Source organism: Tyto alba, unplaced genomic scaffold, assembly GCF_018691265.1.
Source record: "Tyto alba isolate M040663 unplaced genomic scaffold, T.alba_DEE_v4.0 Super-Scaffold_17, whole genome shotgun sequence".
In the NCBI taxonomy this organism is placed as follows: domain Eukaryota; kingdom Metazoa; phylum Chordata; class Aves; order Strigiformes; family Tytonidae; genus Tyto; species Tyto alba.
In genome coordinates, this window is record NW_024881279.1 from 249,822 (window position 1) to 267,118 (window position 17,297).

The following is a 17,297-nucleotide window of genomic DNA, read 5'->3' on the forward strand; positions in this document are numbered from 1 at the left end:
CATGAACCCTTTCGCCTGGGCTGTGCCACGGCATGAAGAAACCATCATCCATGGGACTGATTCAAAAGGCCTTATTGCTGCGGGATGGCATTGGTGTCACATGCCCTCAACACCTTTTCTCCTTGCTGTCTCTACACAGCTCATTGATGCTGGTCATGCTGAGGAGACTTTTGAGTGTCCCTAAGTGACAATCCCACACACAGAGCCTTCCCCTCTTGGCAGTGGGTGCACTTGGGCCCTCCCAAACCAAGTGCTGTCAATTCCCCAGCAAGAACTGTTGAGGATGAGTCGAGGGGTTGGCACACAGTGGGTTCATGGCGACGGGAGCCTGCAAAGCTGCTTCTAAAACCTGATCTGCCTGGTGGGTGGGAATGGGGTTTGGAACAGAATGTTGGAGAACACGGTCTGCTGCAGATCTGGTCACCAAGGTGCCCAACACACAGCCCTTCCCCCGGACTGCAAAACCCAAGTTATCCCAACCTGGACATCCCAGCCCCATTTTACCAGCGTGGGAACTCTCTGCCAGAGAGAAAAGGCCAACGTGGATAAATGTCCCTGGGCACTGGCCAGGCTGGAGCACTATCTGCGCTGGCTGCGTGCGTGGCTCACCGTGGCATACACTGTGGCACTGTGCATCTCTTGCACACAAGGATTTCCAGGGAAAAATAAACCACATTATTTCATTTGCTGGCCACAAGGCCTGTGCAAGCATCATGTCGGGAGCTACAGGAGCTCTGAGGGGAGCTGTTCACTTTGTAAAACCAGGCTGGGTTAACCAGGGAGCAAAACTAATAGCAGCTTTGGGGCAGTACTGAGTTTCTCAGTGGCCCCTTATTTCTTCTTTGTTGTTGTTTTTCCACAGTTTAGTGTCTGTTTTTTGTGTGTCGTTTTGTTTTGATTTTTTTCCCACTTGAAAAGCCGCAAAATTTTAGATTCAGGCATTTAGGCATGAACTATTTTTCCAGGGAAAATACCTGCAGAAGATATCGAGGGGGGAAAAAAGTGGTATTTGGTGGAGAAAATCTCTTCTTGTTGGAGAGGGGCCACTCTTTTCAAGCAGAAAGGGTCATCGGGTGAGGTGAGACGTGGGCAGATGGGCACAGAAAGCGGTTTCTTGGTCTTTATTTTGACCCATTATCTATTTTTCCTAAGTGATTTCCTGGTCTTTATTTTGACCCAGGAGTTTTTCTCCCTCCATTTCCTCCTGTTTTCTCCCCCTGTCCTAATGGAGGAGGAGGGAGTGAGCATTTGTGCTGGTGCTAGGCTGGTAGCCAGGTTCAACCCACCACAACGATGAAGAGAAATGAAGTATACTCTGTACCCCGCCAAATTTTAGCACATTCTTAGAAAACCCGAGCTCTCTTTTAACTCCTCTTCCTAACATAATTTTTCCAATGAGCTTAAAGTTTAACAGACAAGCTTTCAAAATGACACTCTTTTCCTTCAAAATACAGGTATTTAATTTCTTGATACAGGAATGGTAGAATTTGTCTTGCCTAACTTTAGGGATGGCATTCAACCTGATATAAATACAGAACATGGAGTGCAAGTCCTGTTGCCTAGAGAAGAAGAAAAGACAGGCTATATAACATCACCTAAGTTACAATTCTATCTTCAAGCAACCGAAACCATTGCTGTACTGAGAAGACTTTCTTGACCTGTAATAGGAACTCAGACTCCTGCCTAGGGTTTTCTGAATCTGATCCCAATCTTCTTTCAACTAGCCGATTCTTTCCCCACCCTACCCCCTCTCTTTTTTTTTTTTTTTTTTTTTCTTTCTATTTCAGCCTCGGATTTCTGTGTATTTCATTTTGCATTACTGATGTCTGAGATTTAAATTTCCCCCTCTTTCCACTGAACAGCCTTTCCGTAGTCCATTAGATCTCAATCATATTTTAAAAATCTTTAATGGAACAGGGATTAAGACTGGGTGGATAAGAGGTGTGAGTGTCGCTTCCCTCTTGGATACAAATGGGTAAAATCTTTCTGCAGGTTCCTTTCCAAGCCTTAGAGGTATCCTCACTATGACGTCCATCTGTTCTGCTTCGTAAAAGTTCACTTGCCCTTCCTCCAAGTCCAGAAGTACACCGACCACGGAGTAACTCATCTGCTGCTTCTCCGTCCTGCGGCCTCCTTCGCTGGAGAAAATCTCTCCCTGGGACCTGTGCAGAGCCCAGTAGTCCTCCCCAGGAAGGGTCCCTTCCTCCTCCTGTCTCCCTTTCTCCCTCACCACCCCCAGCACCCAGTCCTGCTGCTGGCGAACCTCCACCTCCCAGTAGTGTTTCCCAGCTGCAAACCCTTCCTTCCCCACCAGGACGGGGACTGTGGAGAGAGTGTTCATGCCAGCAGGTTCAGAGGCCTCGCACTCCCCATCTGAAGACCCTGGCACCTGGAGCTCCAGGACTCGGCAGTCAGCGTTCACAGTAATGGGAACTGGAAGGCAAAAGGAGAATCACTCGATGAGCAGGTGGCTCAGGGACCTCTCTCCACACGGGGCTGTGCGCTGACGTGTTCCAGGGTCTGAGTGGGTCCTGGCATGATTCAACAAAGAATTTAAATGTTCCCCAGAACAGGGGATAATGAATCACCGATGAACCGAGAGGCACCTTGGAGCTGTCACAGCCATGTCCTTTCTCGGGGTACAAGTCCACACGCTTTACAATAAATCTCTCTCTCTTTTCCTTATGACATTCCATCCTTTCCAGAACTGTGTCCGTACTCCACCCACAACTTTGACACCTTTCAGCAAGTCCTTTTCTCAGTCTTCCCTACAGCCGCATCCCAGTCTCATTCCCTGTTAACCCAGCCAGGCACAGTCCTGTGGCTCCAGCTCCATCGGTCTGCCTACATCATGGCCTTGTCATTTCAGGGTGACTGACATTGTAATTTCCGGGTAACTTGGGCAGATGGCCACTGCATTTTAACACCCCTCATTCTGCTTGCTTACCCGCATGGCTTCTGGCTTCCCAGAAATCTACAGAAAGGAAAGAGAGTAGTGTTTTATGAATCTGTTGGGCAGTTAGATACTTGTCAATCTAGAGTATTTCTGTCTGTTGTTGTGCAATTACTGTCATTACTGTGATTATGACCTAGGGTGGACTTTGCTAAGGTACCAGTAGATATAACAATAAAATGAGACTTTTAAACCACTTACCCATCTCTGCTTTGAGACGCTCTGAAAGGGAAAGATGTTCTAGTTATTAGTAATTATTTTGTGAGGGTTCTTTCAAAGTTAGACAACCCCAAACAATAGAAGATCAAGCAAGGGCATGAGTCAGTATGAGGACTTCTTTCAATTTGTGTAATTTAAATTTCTGAGTCTTCGTTGCAAGGTGAGAAACACAAACTGGTCCTCTAGTGAAGGTTTGCATTTGTTTACATCTAGTAAGCATTTTAGAGGACTTTATGTTGGCCAGTTGGGCTGTGTGGAGGAAATTAATTTCTTGGCCGTCATCGTAATGGTTCAGGTGGATGCGATTTGTAAGGAAAAAACCTCATGATGTAACATAGGTGACTCTAGCTTTGGTGTAATTTTTAGGTAAGAAAAACATCCAGTAAGGAGGACTATTCAAAGAGGCCTTACGTTGAGCTGTGTGACAAATCTCTTGAAGGAGAAAATCGAACCTCACTGTGAGGATCTTAACATTGGCTTCACCTCACAGATAGTCAGGCTCATCTGAACACTTGCTTTACTTTTTTTGACCTTCATATAAAATGTAAGATTTATACAAGGTGTTTTCTTACCAAGGTGATGTCTGCCTTCAGACTCTCCTGCAAGAGAATAGCTTTAATATGTAAAATGAAAACTCAAGGAGATAATTAAGAGTTGAGATCTGAAGGAAATAATTCTATCATTGTGCAAATACTGAAATGATTTCTTCCTTTCAAATTTGCCATGTGAAAACTAGGCAACTAGAATTCTTAAAATCCTGTGTCATGGATAAAAGTCAGGTGTAAATTAACCTGCACTGTTTCTGTGCTCTAGAGTCATAACACTTTTTTTTCTTCTTCTTACCTTCCCTTAGTTGTACACTTCCAGTGCTGTCTGAGATGGTATGTCTTAGGCAGGAAACCTCATAGCGTATCAACAGAATCTAGATATCTTAGTATAAACAGCTGAATTTCAACCCAAAGAAACACAAAATAGCTTGCTATGCAGGCTTAGGTAACCAAATGCAGGTGTCCATTTTTGAGTTCTCTAGGTGCAACTAGTAATATTGATGATCAATATTGATGGCACTACTAGTATCTTCCCTATTTTAGCATAAATTGTCTGAAGTTATTTGTCTACTTTCTATTCATAAGCACAAGTTGCTCAATGCTATCTGAGATGCCCTGAAATCTCCTACCTGGTGCTCAGGTGGCCTACTTATCCAACAGGAGTTGACCTTCAGGAGGGTCTTCGTTATATGTGTCCTCTCCAGGCAGGTATCTTAGTTGAGGGATTAAGCAGGAGGAGAAGGGGATGCATGGCATGGCATGGCATTTTCCTTAATACTTATTTGTATGTAGCTAAACATCCAAGCTAATATTTCTCATGATACAGAGTCCGAGCTGTACATTTTTGTCTGTGTGATGCTAGCTACAGCTGTTTGAGTAATTTGACCAGAAAGTGAAAAGAACAGGAGCAGTAGGTCAGAGCTTCAAGAAATCTCAGTACGGTCAAGAAGACTCCAGGCAGAGAGATTACAAAGAAACAGAAAAATATCACAAGCCGCTTAGAAGTAGAGCCACACTAAAGAATATTTTTTATCAGTGACTAAAAATGAAGTAGAAGTAACAATCATTTGAATAAAGGCAAGCTGCGATGCTTTTTATGAAGTAGCTTATTTTCATTGTCTCATATATACCTACTTGTAAGAGTTGAGTAACACTGTCTTAACTGTAGAACTACATTTACCTCCTTTGTTTGTCTTCTTCTGTGTTTCTAAGTTAATCAACAAACAAAACAAAAAAAGAAGAAAACACATTACTATCATCTGGCCAATTTGTTTAATTTAGAAGTTAAAAAAGATGGGATGAGCTTTTGAATTACTTCATTGTCCTCAATTACTAAAGAACCAACAAGTTATTGGAAAATGGATCATTTTTTAATTTATAATCAAACTGGAAAAAGGTCATAAAAATGTTTGTTAAAGGGAACAGCCACATCCAGAAGTATTTCCTATAAAAATCTACATCTCATTTGCTCTTTTAGGGATGTGAATAATATGCACACTAGATGTACTAAAAGGAACAGGAAAACTGTACTCTTACCTAGTTTTTTCTTACAATCTTCTTTTTCTGAAAGAAATGATACAAGATTATTAATGTATAAGTTTCAGTATCATATTTTAAAAGTTGAATTACAATGTTTTCTTGAATATTTTTCTTCAATAATATATTAACACAGGACCATCCATGATCAACTTAACTTTTTTGGTGAGGTAAGGAAGGTTGAGTTATACAAAGAATTATGAAGTCAAACAAACAAACAAACAGGTAAACTAGTACACAAATTTGGAAGAGATTTTAGTTGGCTAGAGAGATGAGGTGACTTCCATCTGACCTCTCTTAGGTATCTAATTGCTTTGTAGGTCCCTTATAATCAATGCAGGAAGTCCATCCTTCACCTCCCAAGTCTTCTCCCCAATAAGAGCTTTCTCAAACCATTTGAATCTGACCTCTCTCTGTTTCTCTTAGCTGACTACAAAGACAAGACCCTCAGGAGGAACCTGAGACTTTTATTATTTTAGAAAATTGAATAAATTGAATTTTACTGGTAAGTTGAAAGGCCAAAATGGGATAACTAAGCTCCTCTGGACTACGTCTTTCTTATGTTATTGTTATTTGACAAGAAATATATGCTGATGACACACAGAACTTGCAGAAATTGTAGCAGGAATTGTCACTTGTTCCTTCAGGCTAGAAGAGGGGATGAGAGTTAAAGCCATGGGGTGTAATTTAGCAGTAAACAGATCAAGGCTTATTTAATTTTATTTTTCTCTAATAGTCTTGGGAATTATTAGCAGATTAAAGCAGAGGAGGCATAGGATCTGAATACAGGGATTACTGTGATCCAGCCATGCAAAAAATGGCGCATAACCTGACATAGAACAATGGCATTTTCAGAGCAACCACAGCATTGATAAGATTATACCTCAAGGTATTAATGAAATCATATGAAATCACAGTATAGCAGTCTGTTCACCATTTTGCAAGAGTCAGAGGATTATCCTGAGTGATTTACTCTAGGCTACCTATGGAAGGGTCAATATGTTGTCATTGAATCCTTTATGCTGGTAAGGACTGCTACCTTTGAGATTCATGTCCAAGAAATCAAAATGCCCTAGAACAGTGTCTTTGATTTTATGTTTTCAAGATATCCTCACAGTTTTCAAGGAGCTTTTACCTGCTAACTTGTTCTTCCTCAACTTTACTGAAAAACAACAAAAAGAGCAATATTAATTATTCACTTTCTCAAAACAATAAAAAATAAATTATACCAGTCAAAGGATCTGGGATACTAGTTGAAAGTTGAATCAATCAGTTCTGTAGAAAAAACAGAATCATTTTAATGGAGGGCTATTTCAATACTAGAATGTCTTAGAAATACCTAAAGAAAAAAGAGCTACTGGATCAGCAACCATTTACTGAAGAAGCCCGTCTATAACCTCATATCTGGGAAAATGCTAGAGGCAAGGAGAACTTCTACATGCAAATAGATAGGCAGATAAAAAATGTTTGTATTGGTTTCATCATCTCATGTTGACATTTTGACAGTTCAGTGTATATATATATATTTTTATTCTTGAGAAACAGTTGAGTGAGCTCTGGAGCAATACAATCCATTGACTGTCTTGTAGTACTGGAGTCTGTACAGCAGGAGAGAACTCCAATTTGTCTGTGATGATGAGATCTACCTATGAGTGAAAGAAGCAAAGCTGCCTGCTTAAGCAGCACTGTCAGTACCCGGAGCTGAGCAGTGTCCAAATACCTACACCCCACCCGTCACCTTGGTTATCTGAAAAACAGAAATACTTAAATATTGATCATGCCTGCATTATTATCACATCTATAAAACTTCTTCCAAGAATGCTGCTGGCTCAGAAGCATAAACTTTTATCCTAAAGTATGTTCACGGGGGTTTATGTTTAGCTTATTCACTACTCACCTGCTTCATGGGATTGTGTAAAACTACCTGGAAAAACAAAGAAACTTTTAAAAGGTTTTTTTTTTTACTTTTTTAAACAAGATGTCTATTGAGAATATTGAAGTATATTTCCAAGTTTCTCATTTTAAAATAAGAATGTTTTAAAAATCCACTCTTATAAAAGCTAAAATCATATTCTGTACCTGTAAAATCTGTGATCATACAAAATGATATCTCACAGTAGTGACCTCATTGTAAAACATTCTCTGTGCATTCACACACACACAGCCTCCACTCATGCTCTACTTTCAACTATACATCTGTTAATTTTTTCTCTCTCCCTCTCATTCCCATATGTCTTGTTCTGAATCTGATGTTAAAATGCTATTTAAGTTTTCATTAACTGTGTTTTGCATTGTAGATGAAAACTTTCATATCAACTGTTGTAGATGGAAATACTTACTGTTTAGTTTATAACCTATAACAGCAACAACAGCCATGTTAAGAAATAAAATTACAAGGAAGGCTGTCATCCAAGGTGAAGTGGAAGGCAAGAAGACATCTGTAAAATATAAATGATGTTACTTTCACAGAATATTTGTGAATCAGCTATGACAGGCTCTAGTGGCCAAAGCATATGTGTCTAGTGCCATTTTATTTGCTGTAATGCATCCTTCACAGTCTCCTTTTGCCACCCCTAAGGGTTGCAGGTCTCCCCTAAAATCCAAACCATCCATGTTCTGCTCTTCCAGGTATTTCAGGCCATCAGAGATAGTATTAGACATTTTTGTGCAGATAGTCTAACCATGCACCTACACTGCATACACCCAAACTCATTCTGACTCAGACTACCATGGGTAGAGGCATGTTTGGAGAAGCTACCTCTTTAGGAGGGACATGTGCTGAGCAACCCATCTCCCATGCCAGTATTTGAACTGTTGAACCACAAGATGAAGTTTTCAGCAAAGCAGAACTGTCTCCAGTGGAATTTCAGATGGAAAAAAAGGGATCCCCCTCTTCCCCTGCTGAAATAAAATTGCCTACTTTCCAAACTAGGAATCCATCTAGAGAGAGGCACATGTTGAAGCTCAGAGTAATCATGGTGGGAAGAGAGAAGGGGATGGGAGCAGATGTTCAGTATTTCCTGTGGGCATACTGCAGCTGTCTCAGGTCATTGTGCTGGGTATCCTGGCAGCATTGTAGGGCCTTTGTTCTCCCCATTGGTGCTTGTAAATCCTTCCCTCTCCAAACTGGCACAGTGCTCTCAGGTGGCATCTAACAAGAACTCTGCATTAGTATTTATAGCTAAGATATATCTTGAATGTAACAAGAAAAGTAAGACATAAAGATGGATTTCTTATCATGTTATCCATCTAAACAGTAGTCATTTGTGCTTGGGCTGGGTGTCCAGGATCACTCCAGGGTCAGTGGAGAGACAGTGGACAGCAGCCTCCCAACTGGTACTGACACCAACTGATCCTGGAGGTCACTCACCTGAAATCAGGACTCGGGATTCACACATTGCGTTGAGTAGGTTATTGACTACTCTGCAGGACACTTCCTTGTCAGATCCTGGTTCGAGATTCATGGAACTTACAACATCAAAAATGCCTGAAGAAGTCTCTGTGCTTTGGGTGGTCACTTTCTCCTCCCGTGTCTGTCCTTTGCTGTTCAGCCAAATTACTCGGGGCTCTGGAAACCATCCTTGTGACTTGCAGGTAAGGCCAATGCCCTGACCCACATGACCATCCAGGAAAACTGAAGACTTGTCACCTTTAGCTATAGAACAGCAAACAAACAAGCTCCAGCAGACAGGAGACAAGATATTGTCTCATCAAACATTACATGATGGGGAGGTCTTCCCTAGATTTATCTATAAACACAGTGTGTAAATTCATCAGATTTGAAATTTAATTTTCCCTAAATTGTTGGTAAATAACTCTTCCCCTGTTACATTAAAATGGGACATTTGTACATAACTTCCCTGTCACAGTCTTGGTAGATACAGATCTTTGGATTGATTTTTGTTATCTCCACAAACAACTGGAATCAAAATAAAGTAACATTGCACTGCCTCAAAATTTGTTTGGTAAAACAAAGTTGGATGATACCATGAATAGATGAAAAGTGCAATACTGGTCAGAAAATGATGATGTGTAGGTCAAGTCCATGAGAAATGGGTTGTAGTGCCAAGTACAGTTGTTTCAGTCAGGCTTCAGTTGCCTCAGATCTGCAAAACCAGGCTCTTTTTTTTTTTTTTTTTTTACCACAGGATTAATCTCTCTCATAACTTTAATTGTTTTAAGGCTAAGGTGTTGCCTACACTCGTCTGTAAGACATTATAAAAAGACATGTATGACTAGTCAGAGTCTGCTGGCAATAGAAGTAGCCTAACCTATAGCAGAGTCTAGTCTTTCACATGGCTAAGAGCAAGTGAGAAAAATCTAGCCCATTGGTACCCCATACACCTTTCTGATGTTAAAGAACTGGGCTGAGGAAGAAGTAACAAGTGCCTGGCATTCCACTCACCTGCCACATCCAGGTCAACCACCACTTCATCGTACCAATTCTCAGAAAAGACACTGCAGGTGTATTTCCCTTTGTCCGAGAGCATGACATTTTTCAGGTAAAGAGACATGTTTCCCTTATAAAATTCAGACTGAAAAAAATTTGTCCTGCCCTCGTATGTCTTGTCCTCATGAACTGGATTGTGTGGGTTTTTTCCATCATAAGTGGTCACATCAATTTTTTTGGAGTTTCCGTAAATATCCACTGAACGGAAAGTCTCTCAGGGATTATCTTAACTTTCAGCTGGCAAGGCAGGATGACTCCTTTTCCAATAAGTCCAATGACAGGCTTGTCAGGAGGAATAATTTTATACTGGCCTGCAAAAATATTTAGATGTAAATCTTACCCATGATAGGATCATAGAATCATAGAATAGTTTGGGTTGAAAGGGACCTTTAAAAATCATCTAGACTCTGCAATGAGCTGGAACACCTTCAACTAGGTCAGATTGCTCAGAGCCCCATCCAACCCTGAATGTTTTCAGAAATGGGGCATCTAGCACGTCTCTGTGCAACCTGTGCCAGTGTCTCACCACCCTCATTGTAAAAAATGGCTTCCTTATATCTAGTCTAAAGCTACCCTCTTTTAGTTTAAAACCATTACCCCTTGTCCTATTGCTACAGGTCCTGCTGAAGTGTTTGTCCCCATCTTTCTTGTAAGCCCATTTAAGTACTGAAAGACTACAATAAGGTCTCCCCAGAGCCTTCTTTTCTCTAGGCTGAACAACCTCAGTGCTCTCAGGCTGTCCTCATAGGAGAGGTTCTCCATCCCTCTGACAATTTTTGTGACCTCCTCTGGACCCACTCGAGCAGGTCCATGTCTTTCTGGTACTGAGGACTCCAGAGCTGGATGCAGTACTGTCACACATGTTCTCATTAACACTTCCTATAGGAAATGAAATACATATAGATATGTGAATGCAAGAAAAGGCAGCCAATCTGCTCTGGTAAAAATCAATAAATCAGAAAATGTTTTGGACCAGCACGTTATTTCAAGAGCAAATTCCATAATCTTTGACTGTAAAGGCTAGTTTACCAGGCAGAGACTGATGGCACAAGAGGACTGGAGAGAAAGATATCCTGCACAATAATCAGATCACATCTCTGCAGCCACATATGAGCATATACAAATACAGTTTTGTCACTGTAGGCCCTTGCCATCCTTCACCACTACCACTTAGCCTAAGAACATAGTGTAACTTCAGGGAGATGCAGCTGAAAACACCGAGCTCAGTCTGTAGACTGGTTCAGAAGTAGAAATGTCATGTCTATCATGCAGAAAGGCTAGTTCATTTTGTAAAGCTGGGACTCACAAAAGTAGGATTTCACCTACCTAATTTCAGATGTCCATAATCTTTTCACTAGGACCACAATAAGTACATTTCATTTCAAACACAGGCTACTTCTGGCAGAATGGTTGTTAGGGAAAAAGGACAAGCTTAGTGTTGAGGTTTAACAGCAAAAATACTAATGGCCCTTTACAGAGTTTATTTTCTCATTCAGTTCAGTACTCTAAAGTGGGAGATACAAAAAGGAACCTAGGCTTTCTCAACATGACAAAGTAACAGTGTCAGCCAAGCTGAAAAATTGCTCCAAAACAGAGAAAGGAAGGTTCCCAAAAAACAGTTATGGAGAGGCTTGTGAATATTTATAATGCCATGTTGAAGCTTTAAGTGAGTCTTTAGTATTGCCTAGTTCTTGTGCTATCTGCATGATTGAAAAGTATTAAGATTTCATGTAATGCTACTGATTGATTCTGGCTTTAGAAAATGAGTGGAGGGAATGGTGGGTGTCTGCTATATATATAAAAATCAGGTGCTTCTACAAATACATTGCAAATAAAATATGTATTGCCAAAAAAACCCCACAAATCTCTTTTGTTTTGATTTTACTTTTAGATCTATCCACTAGATCTTGAAACTAGATCTCTTTTAAAATCAAATTCTGATTAGAACAGAACCTAGATTTACCTGTGACCGAACAAATTATCTGCAGGAAAATAACGATATGAAGAGTTGTTGCTTGCTGAAATCTGGAACCCATCACCTTGCAGTTTTGTAAGACGTCAATAAGCAGAACTTCTAGGGCAAATTTTACCAGACTCCTGTAATCTTTTCAAGCACAGAACAGAAAATGTGAAGCATGACTCAAACTAGAGCCATACGTTTCTCTATATATTGCTATATATGGAGTGACACAAGGACAAATGCTCAGAGGTGTTTAGGTACCTATAAGAGAAATTAGGAAAATGATAAAATAAGCTAGTTTTAACAAAAGTCAATTAAGTTGTGATTCTAAGACTTACACTTGGCCACCAGAGAAAAGAGTTATTTTTGAGAGACTTAGAAAAACGTTATATTAGATCTTAAGGGCACTTCACAGGCCTGGTCCCTAAGTATCCATGACACACTCAGTGTTCAGTAAACTTCTAGCCAGGATAGCAACATTTTTCTAGATGACACGAGGCTAAATCTAAACCCAAGGAGATGTGTCTAACTTCAAGAAGGTGACACCCTGAGACAGACAGAAGTCTTTAAAAAGTTCATTTATTTCAAAGTCCTGCTAGAAAGCACCTACTGTGCACTGAAACTCCATATGTTGTTTCTCTTACTCATGCTTGCTCGGTCAGAAATTTTGTTATCGTTGTTAGATGGAGGAATAATCCAGGATTTCTAGAAAGGATCTTTAAAAATGGGAGAAGACAAGAAAAAATTTCTACATCATTCTTGTTTTGAATAAACTGCCTACACATTTCTAATATTAACAGATGCACATGCCATTTGAAACCATGGATTCAACCTGGGAAATTCCTGACCTAAGTAACACACATTGGCCATCAAATGATTATTCCAGGCCCATACAATCACTAAAAGCAGCAATGGGAGAAATTCACCTGCTGTATATGAGTTAAGTAAGTATGTTTAGATACTTGGGGAGAAATATGTAGGTGAGGCAACCTGTTGACTGCTGTAAAGAAAGTCAGAGAGGATATATTGGCATGCAGCTTCTAGGTGTGTAAATTTAGGTGCACAGATTCTCACCCAATGTTTCAATAGTTTTTCTAGTATAAAATGTAAGTACTTTCCTCCAGCCAGAGCTTTCCCTGTGAATTCTGAAAAAAATTGGACCAACCTAGACTACTTGTATTACTAAACACAACATGGCAAAGGACTGGTTTCCTCAGAGCCCAAAGGGATTTCTGTCCATATGCAAGGTCTGCAGAACACACTCAGTGCTCACTTTCTTGTGAAGGCTAACTGATGTGCATCTTTGCTTTCCTAACAAAGACGAAGCTTGAAGCAGTAAAGAGTGGAAAAGGAAGCTAGGGATTGTGACTGCAGAATGCCAAGCCTTTGTTGTACTCTGCACTCATTAACTGATATTTCTGTTGAATGATTATTCATCTGAATGCAAATTTAACTTTTCCAAGATCTAGAGTGAAGGAAGAAATAATAAAAAGAATTAAAAACTGCAGCAAAGCTATAGAGCCTTGTCTGTCTTTCTCCTATTTATTTCAGTTTTACACTCCTCCAAATAAAGGTAAAAGCTCTCAGATACAAGCCAACAATTATTTTTAAAAAAGGAAATGCAAAATAAATGCCACAGATTTGCACCACTCAGCAGCTGTAAAATCTAGGAAAGGTTTATTGTTTCGTATACATGAATGTATAAATCTGTATCTTTTATATTGATTATCTGCAGAATAAATTTATACCTGAGTTATACTTCATTAATTAAGATTATCTATGTCATGGTATATGCAATAAGTCTTATTGATACATACCTACCGGACAAACACATAACAAGTCTATATTTCTGACACAAAAAGAGCAAATAAACTTGCTTTCATAAGTGGAAATATGTTTCAGAATCAGCATGTTGTATCCTCAAACTAACACCATCTGTCACAACAGTTTCAGCATACTCTCTCTTTCAAGCAACCTAGCAAATAACAATTAACATTTTAGTGACTAATTTCTTTAATAAAGGTTGCTAGTATGATTCAAAATCATGGATCAGATTTAGGCATTTTCCACTCTTAAGAAAGCAGACTATTTTATTCATTACATTAAGGCAGTAAATTAAAAGAAACTTAAATGATCTTTAACAAGTTCATTAAAATGGCACCCACAAATGATGGTAACACATTCCCACTGATCCCGACAAGAAAGAAGCCTTTTTAATTCCAAACTAGAATCATTCCCTGGGCACTGTAAATAGCAAACCACCAGCTCAACATTCATGCAAAGCCCTCCAAAAATCTAATTATGCACAATTCTGTTTCAACCAGACTTTAGTTCCTTACCTGAATAGCAAGATCCAAAGTATCCATTTTAAATTCAGCATGAGTTATGGAAGTGAGAAACCTTTGGCTTATACTACCAGAACAAACGTACTTTCCTTTTCCATATCTATACAAGGGGTAGACTTCACTAATTTCCTCACTAAAGCTTCCAAGTATTGAAAACTGAACTTTCACCATGAGCGATTTTTTGCCCTTGGGTGCAATTGTCCAGCCAGTACCTGCAGATACCAACAGCCTATAGTAGGATATATCCAAAGGCTTATTTGCCTACACACCTAGATCCAAAGTACAGCAAGAGGATTATGTTTCAAATCCTTTTGTACCTGTGAAGTGCAACTCATTTTCTAGTATGGCTTTCCAATGGACTAACAAGAAGCCTTGGGAAATTTATGAGGTTAAATTAAATTAAAATTTTCACCCCACTTATTTCTGTTCGTACATAAAGTATACTGTTTTATGACAAGGGAAGTTTACAAGAGTAATTAACATTATGACCCATTTTCTTTATTTTCAGTAAAAGTGAAGATGGAAATGGAAGAAGGTAAAACTCCTTTGCATTTGAAATGATGCTAAGATGTTCAGAGATCTGAGATGTAAATTCAGGGAAAAAAATTCAAATGTTGACTTTCAATATAGTAATTGCAGGAGTGCCAGCCCTTTTCAATCATAAGGAAACAGTGACAACACCACATCATATCCCATATGAGGTCTATTCTCTAGTGAAGACTGCAGATATTTACAAGGAATTAACATGGATCAGCAGTGACCTTTTTGAAAACTGAAACCACATTCCTACTGTTGGTGTGAGATCTCTTAACAAGCTTTTAGCATTCCTTCTGTTCCTGATGACCACTCTTCTGCCATTTTTGAGATTATTCAGAACTACCTGTAGTTAGCTGAGTGGCCCTGTAAACCCTGTGAGCTTCATTTATGGATCTCCAGTGGGAGCTTGGATGCCTACAGATCATCCCACTTACCCCTTAACTGTCATCCTGGAAGGAAGCAAATACCTCATTGATCTTTGGTTGTATCTGACAGATACAATGTAAACTACCAGGCTTTCTATAGGAGACCAGAGATCTTTTTGAGAGATACCTACATGCCACTTGGGGTAGCCCAAGGCATCTCAAATGCACTAGGTGTCTATGCATCTGAATATCCCTCTTAAATATGGTCTGTTAAGGCATGGTCTAAGCAGGCTTTGAAAGGCCTCTACCAGGAATGCAAGTAAGTCTTTTCCCCATCCTGCTTAATGAGTTTTTAACTAATAACTTAATGAGTTATCTAAATACAATAAAGTTGAAATAGTGTGATACATTCATGGGTTAAATTGTTGAATTTGATTTATATGTACTTAATTCAGAGCAGTGAACAGTGTAATCCAAGGATGCACTTGCTGTATGATTGTGCAATACATATACTGGTATTGCTGAGTATATTAACCTACTCTATTAAAGAGCTTACAAAAAGATAGCTGTGTACTGTCTTTTATAGCAAAAAAACAACTGGAGTCAATGATAGGTAAGATGCTTTTGGTTTTTTGTTGCAATTAATTGTCTTTTTGTTAAAGTTATGTATTTTTTTCTGTGTTTTGGTTTTGTTTTGTTTTTTTTTTTTAATTTTTATTTGTTTGTTTGTTCTGGTCTAATTATTAGGTGTGATGGCACCACTTAATGTGGTTAAACACTTGAAATTATTTGAAAGGCTCAACTGAATCAAATAATTTTCATGTGAAAAACTCCAGGCATAATATGAGATATTTACTTCTCCCCTTTCCACACCCAGACCCCCTTACCCCCGCCCCACCCCCCCAAAAAAAAGAAAGGCTTTAAGTATTATAGAATTTGTGTGTGTGTGCTTAGATATAGAACAATCTGGTAGAAAGTGTGCTGGAAGGATGTTTCCCACAGAAGTGACACAGGTTTAAGACTTTATGGAATGAAGTACAGAAATCCACTAAATAACTTCTAACTTCCAATTTATATCCAGTAAGTACTCCGTTAATATTATTTATTGTATTCTATGTGCTGAACTTTTCAGAAGGAGAGAAAACTAAAAATCAAGCAGGTAAATCTAATTTTATTAAAATACTAATTGAAAATGAATGCTGTCCAGCCCCAATGAAAATAAGCTACACTGTTTAATTGGCTTATTTCTATTTAAAATGACTTCTCAGAGATGTTATTAGAGGTGACCACACAGTAAGGAGGCCAATGATAATTACTTTTCTACTGACATGTGCAGGATGCATTGTGCTTTGGACCCTGATGATAGTCCACTTACCTATCTCAGGGCTCTGCATTAGGGTTTTATTCTCCTTTGCAGTTTCATAGAAGCATTTAAATTGGAAAAGACCCGTGAGACCATGGCGTCCAACCATGAACCTAACACTACCAAGTCCACCACTGAATCATGTCCCTCAGCAGCATGATTCACCTGAACACAACTACAAATTTCACGGAATCAAAACTCAGCTCAGCTTTCTCATTCTCTCCTTCTTTCCTCATGTTCCTGAGAAAAAAAAATACTTGATACGCTATGAGGTTTCCTGCCTAAGACATACCATTCAGACAGCACTGGAAGTGTACAACTAAGGGAAGGTAAGAAGAAGAAAAAAAAGTGTTATGACTCTAGAGCACAGAAACAGTGCAGTGTTAATTTACACCTGACTTTTATCCATGACACAGGATTTTAAGAATTCTAGTTGCCTAGTTTTCACATGGCAAATTTGAAAGGAAGAAATCATTTCAGTATTTGCACAATGATAGAATTATTTCCTTCAGATCTCAACTCTTAATTATCTCCTTGAGTTTTCATTTTACATATTAAAGCTATTCTCTTGCAGGAGAGTCTGAAGGCAGACATCACCTTGGTAAGAAAACACCTTGTATAAATCTTACATTTTATATGAAGGTCAAAAAAAGTAAAGCAAGTGTTCAGATGAGCCTGACTATCCGTGAGGGTGAAGCCAATGTTAAGATCTCCTCACAGTGAGGTTCGATTTTCTCCTTCAAGAGATTTGTCACACAGCTCAACGTAAGGCCTCTTTGAATAGTCCTCCTTACTGGATGTTTTTCTTACCTAAAAATTACACCAAAGCTAGAGTCACCTATGTTACATCATGAGGTTTTTTCCTTACAAATCGCATCCACCTGAACCATTACGATGACGCCAAGAAATTAATTTCCTCCACACAGCCCAACTGGCCAACATAAAGTCCTCTAAAATGCTTACTAGATGTAAACAAATGCAAACCTTCACTAGAGGACCAGTTTGTGTTTCTCACCTTGCA

General features: G+C 39.3%; 1 protein-coding gene across 1 annotated transcript; it reads right to left on the bottom strand.

The window, feature by feature from the left end:
• Positions 1-1,888: 1,888 nt before the first annotated feature.
• Positions 1,889-16,512, bottom strand: LOC104356778 (butyrophilin subfamily 3 member A3). Its single transcript, XM_042790481.1, is given in 10 exon segments — positions 1,889-2,433; positions 2,948-2,974; positions 3,155-3,175; positions 7,596-7,694; positions 8,627-8,911; positions 9,662-9,895; positions 9,898-10,017; positions 11,797-11,810; positions 11,928-12,005; positions 16,442-16,512. Coding segments are annotated over 10 exon segments (1,494 nt in total).
• Positions 16,513-17,297: the final 785 nt, after the last annotated feature.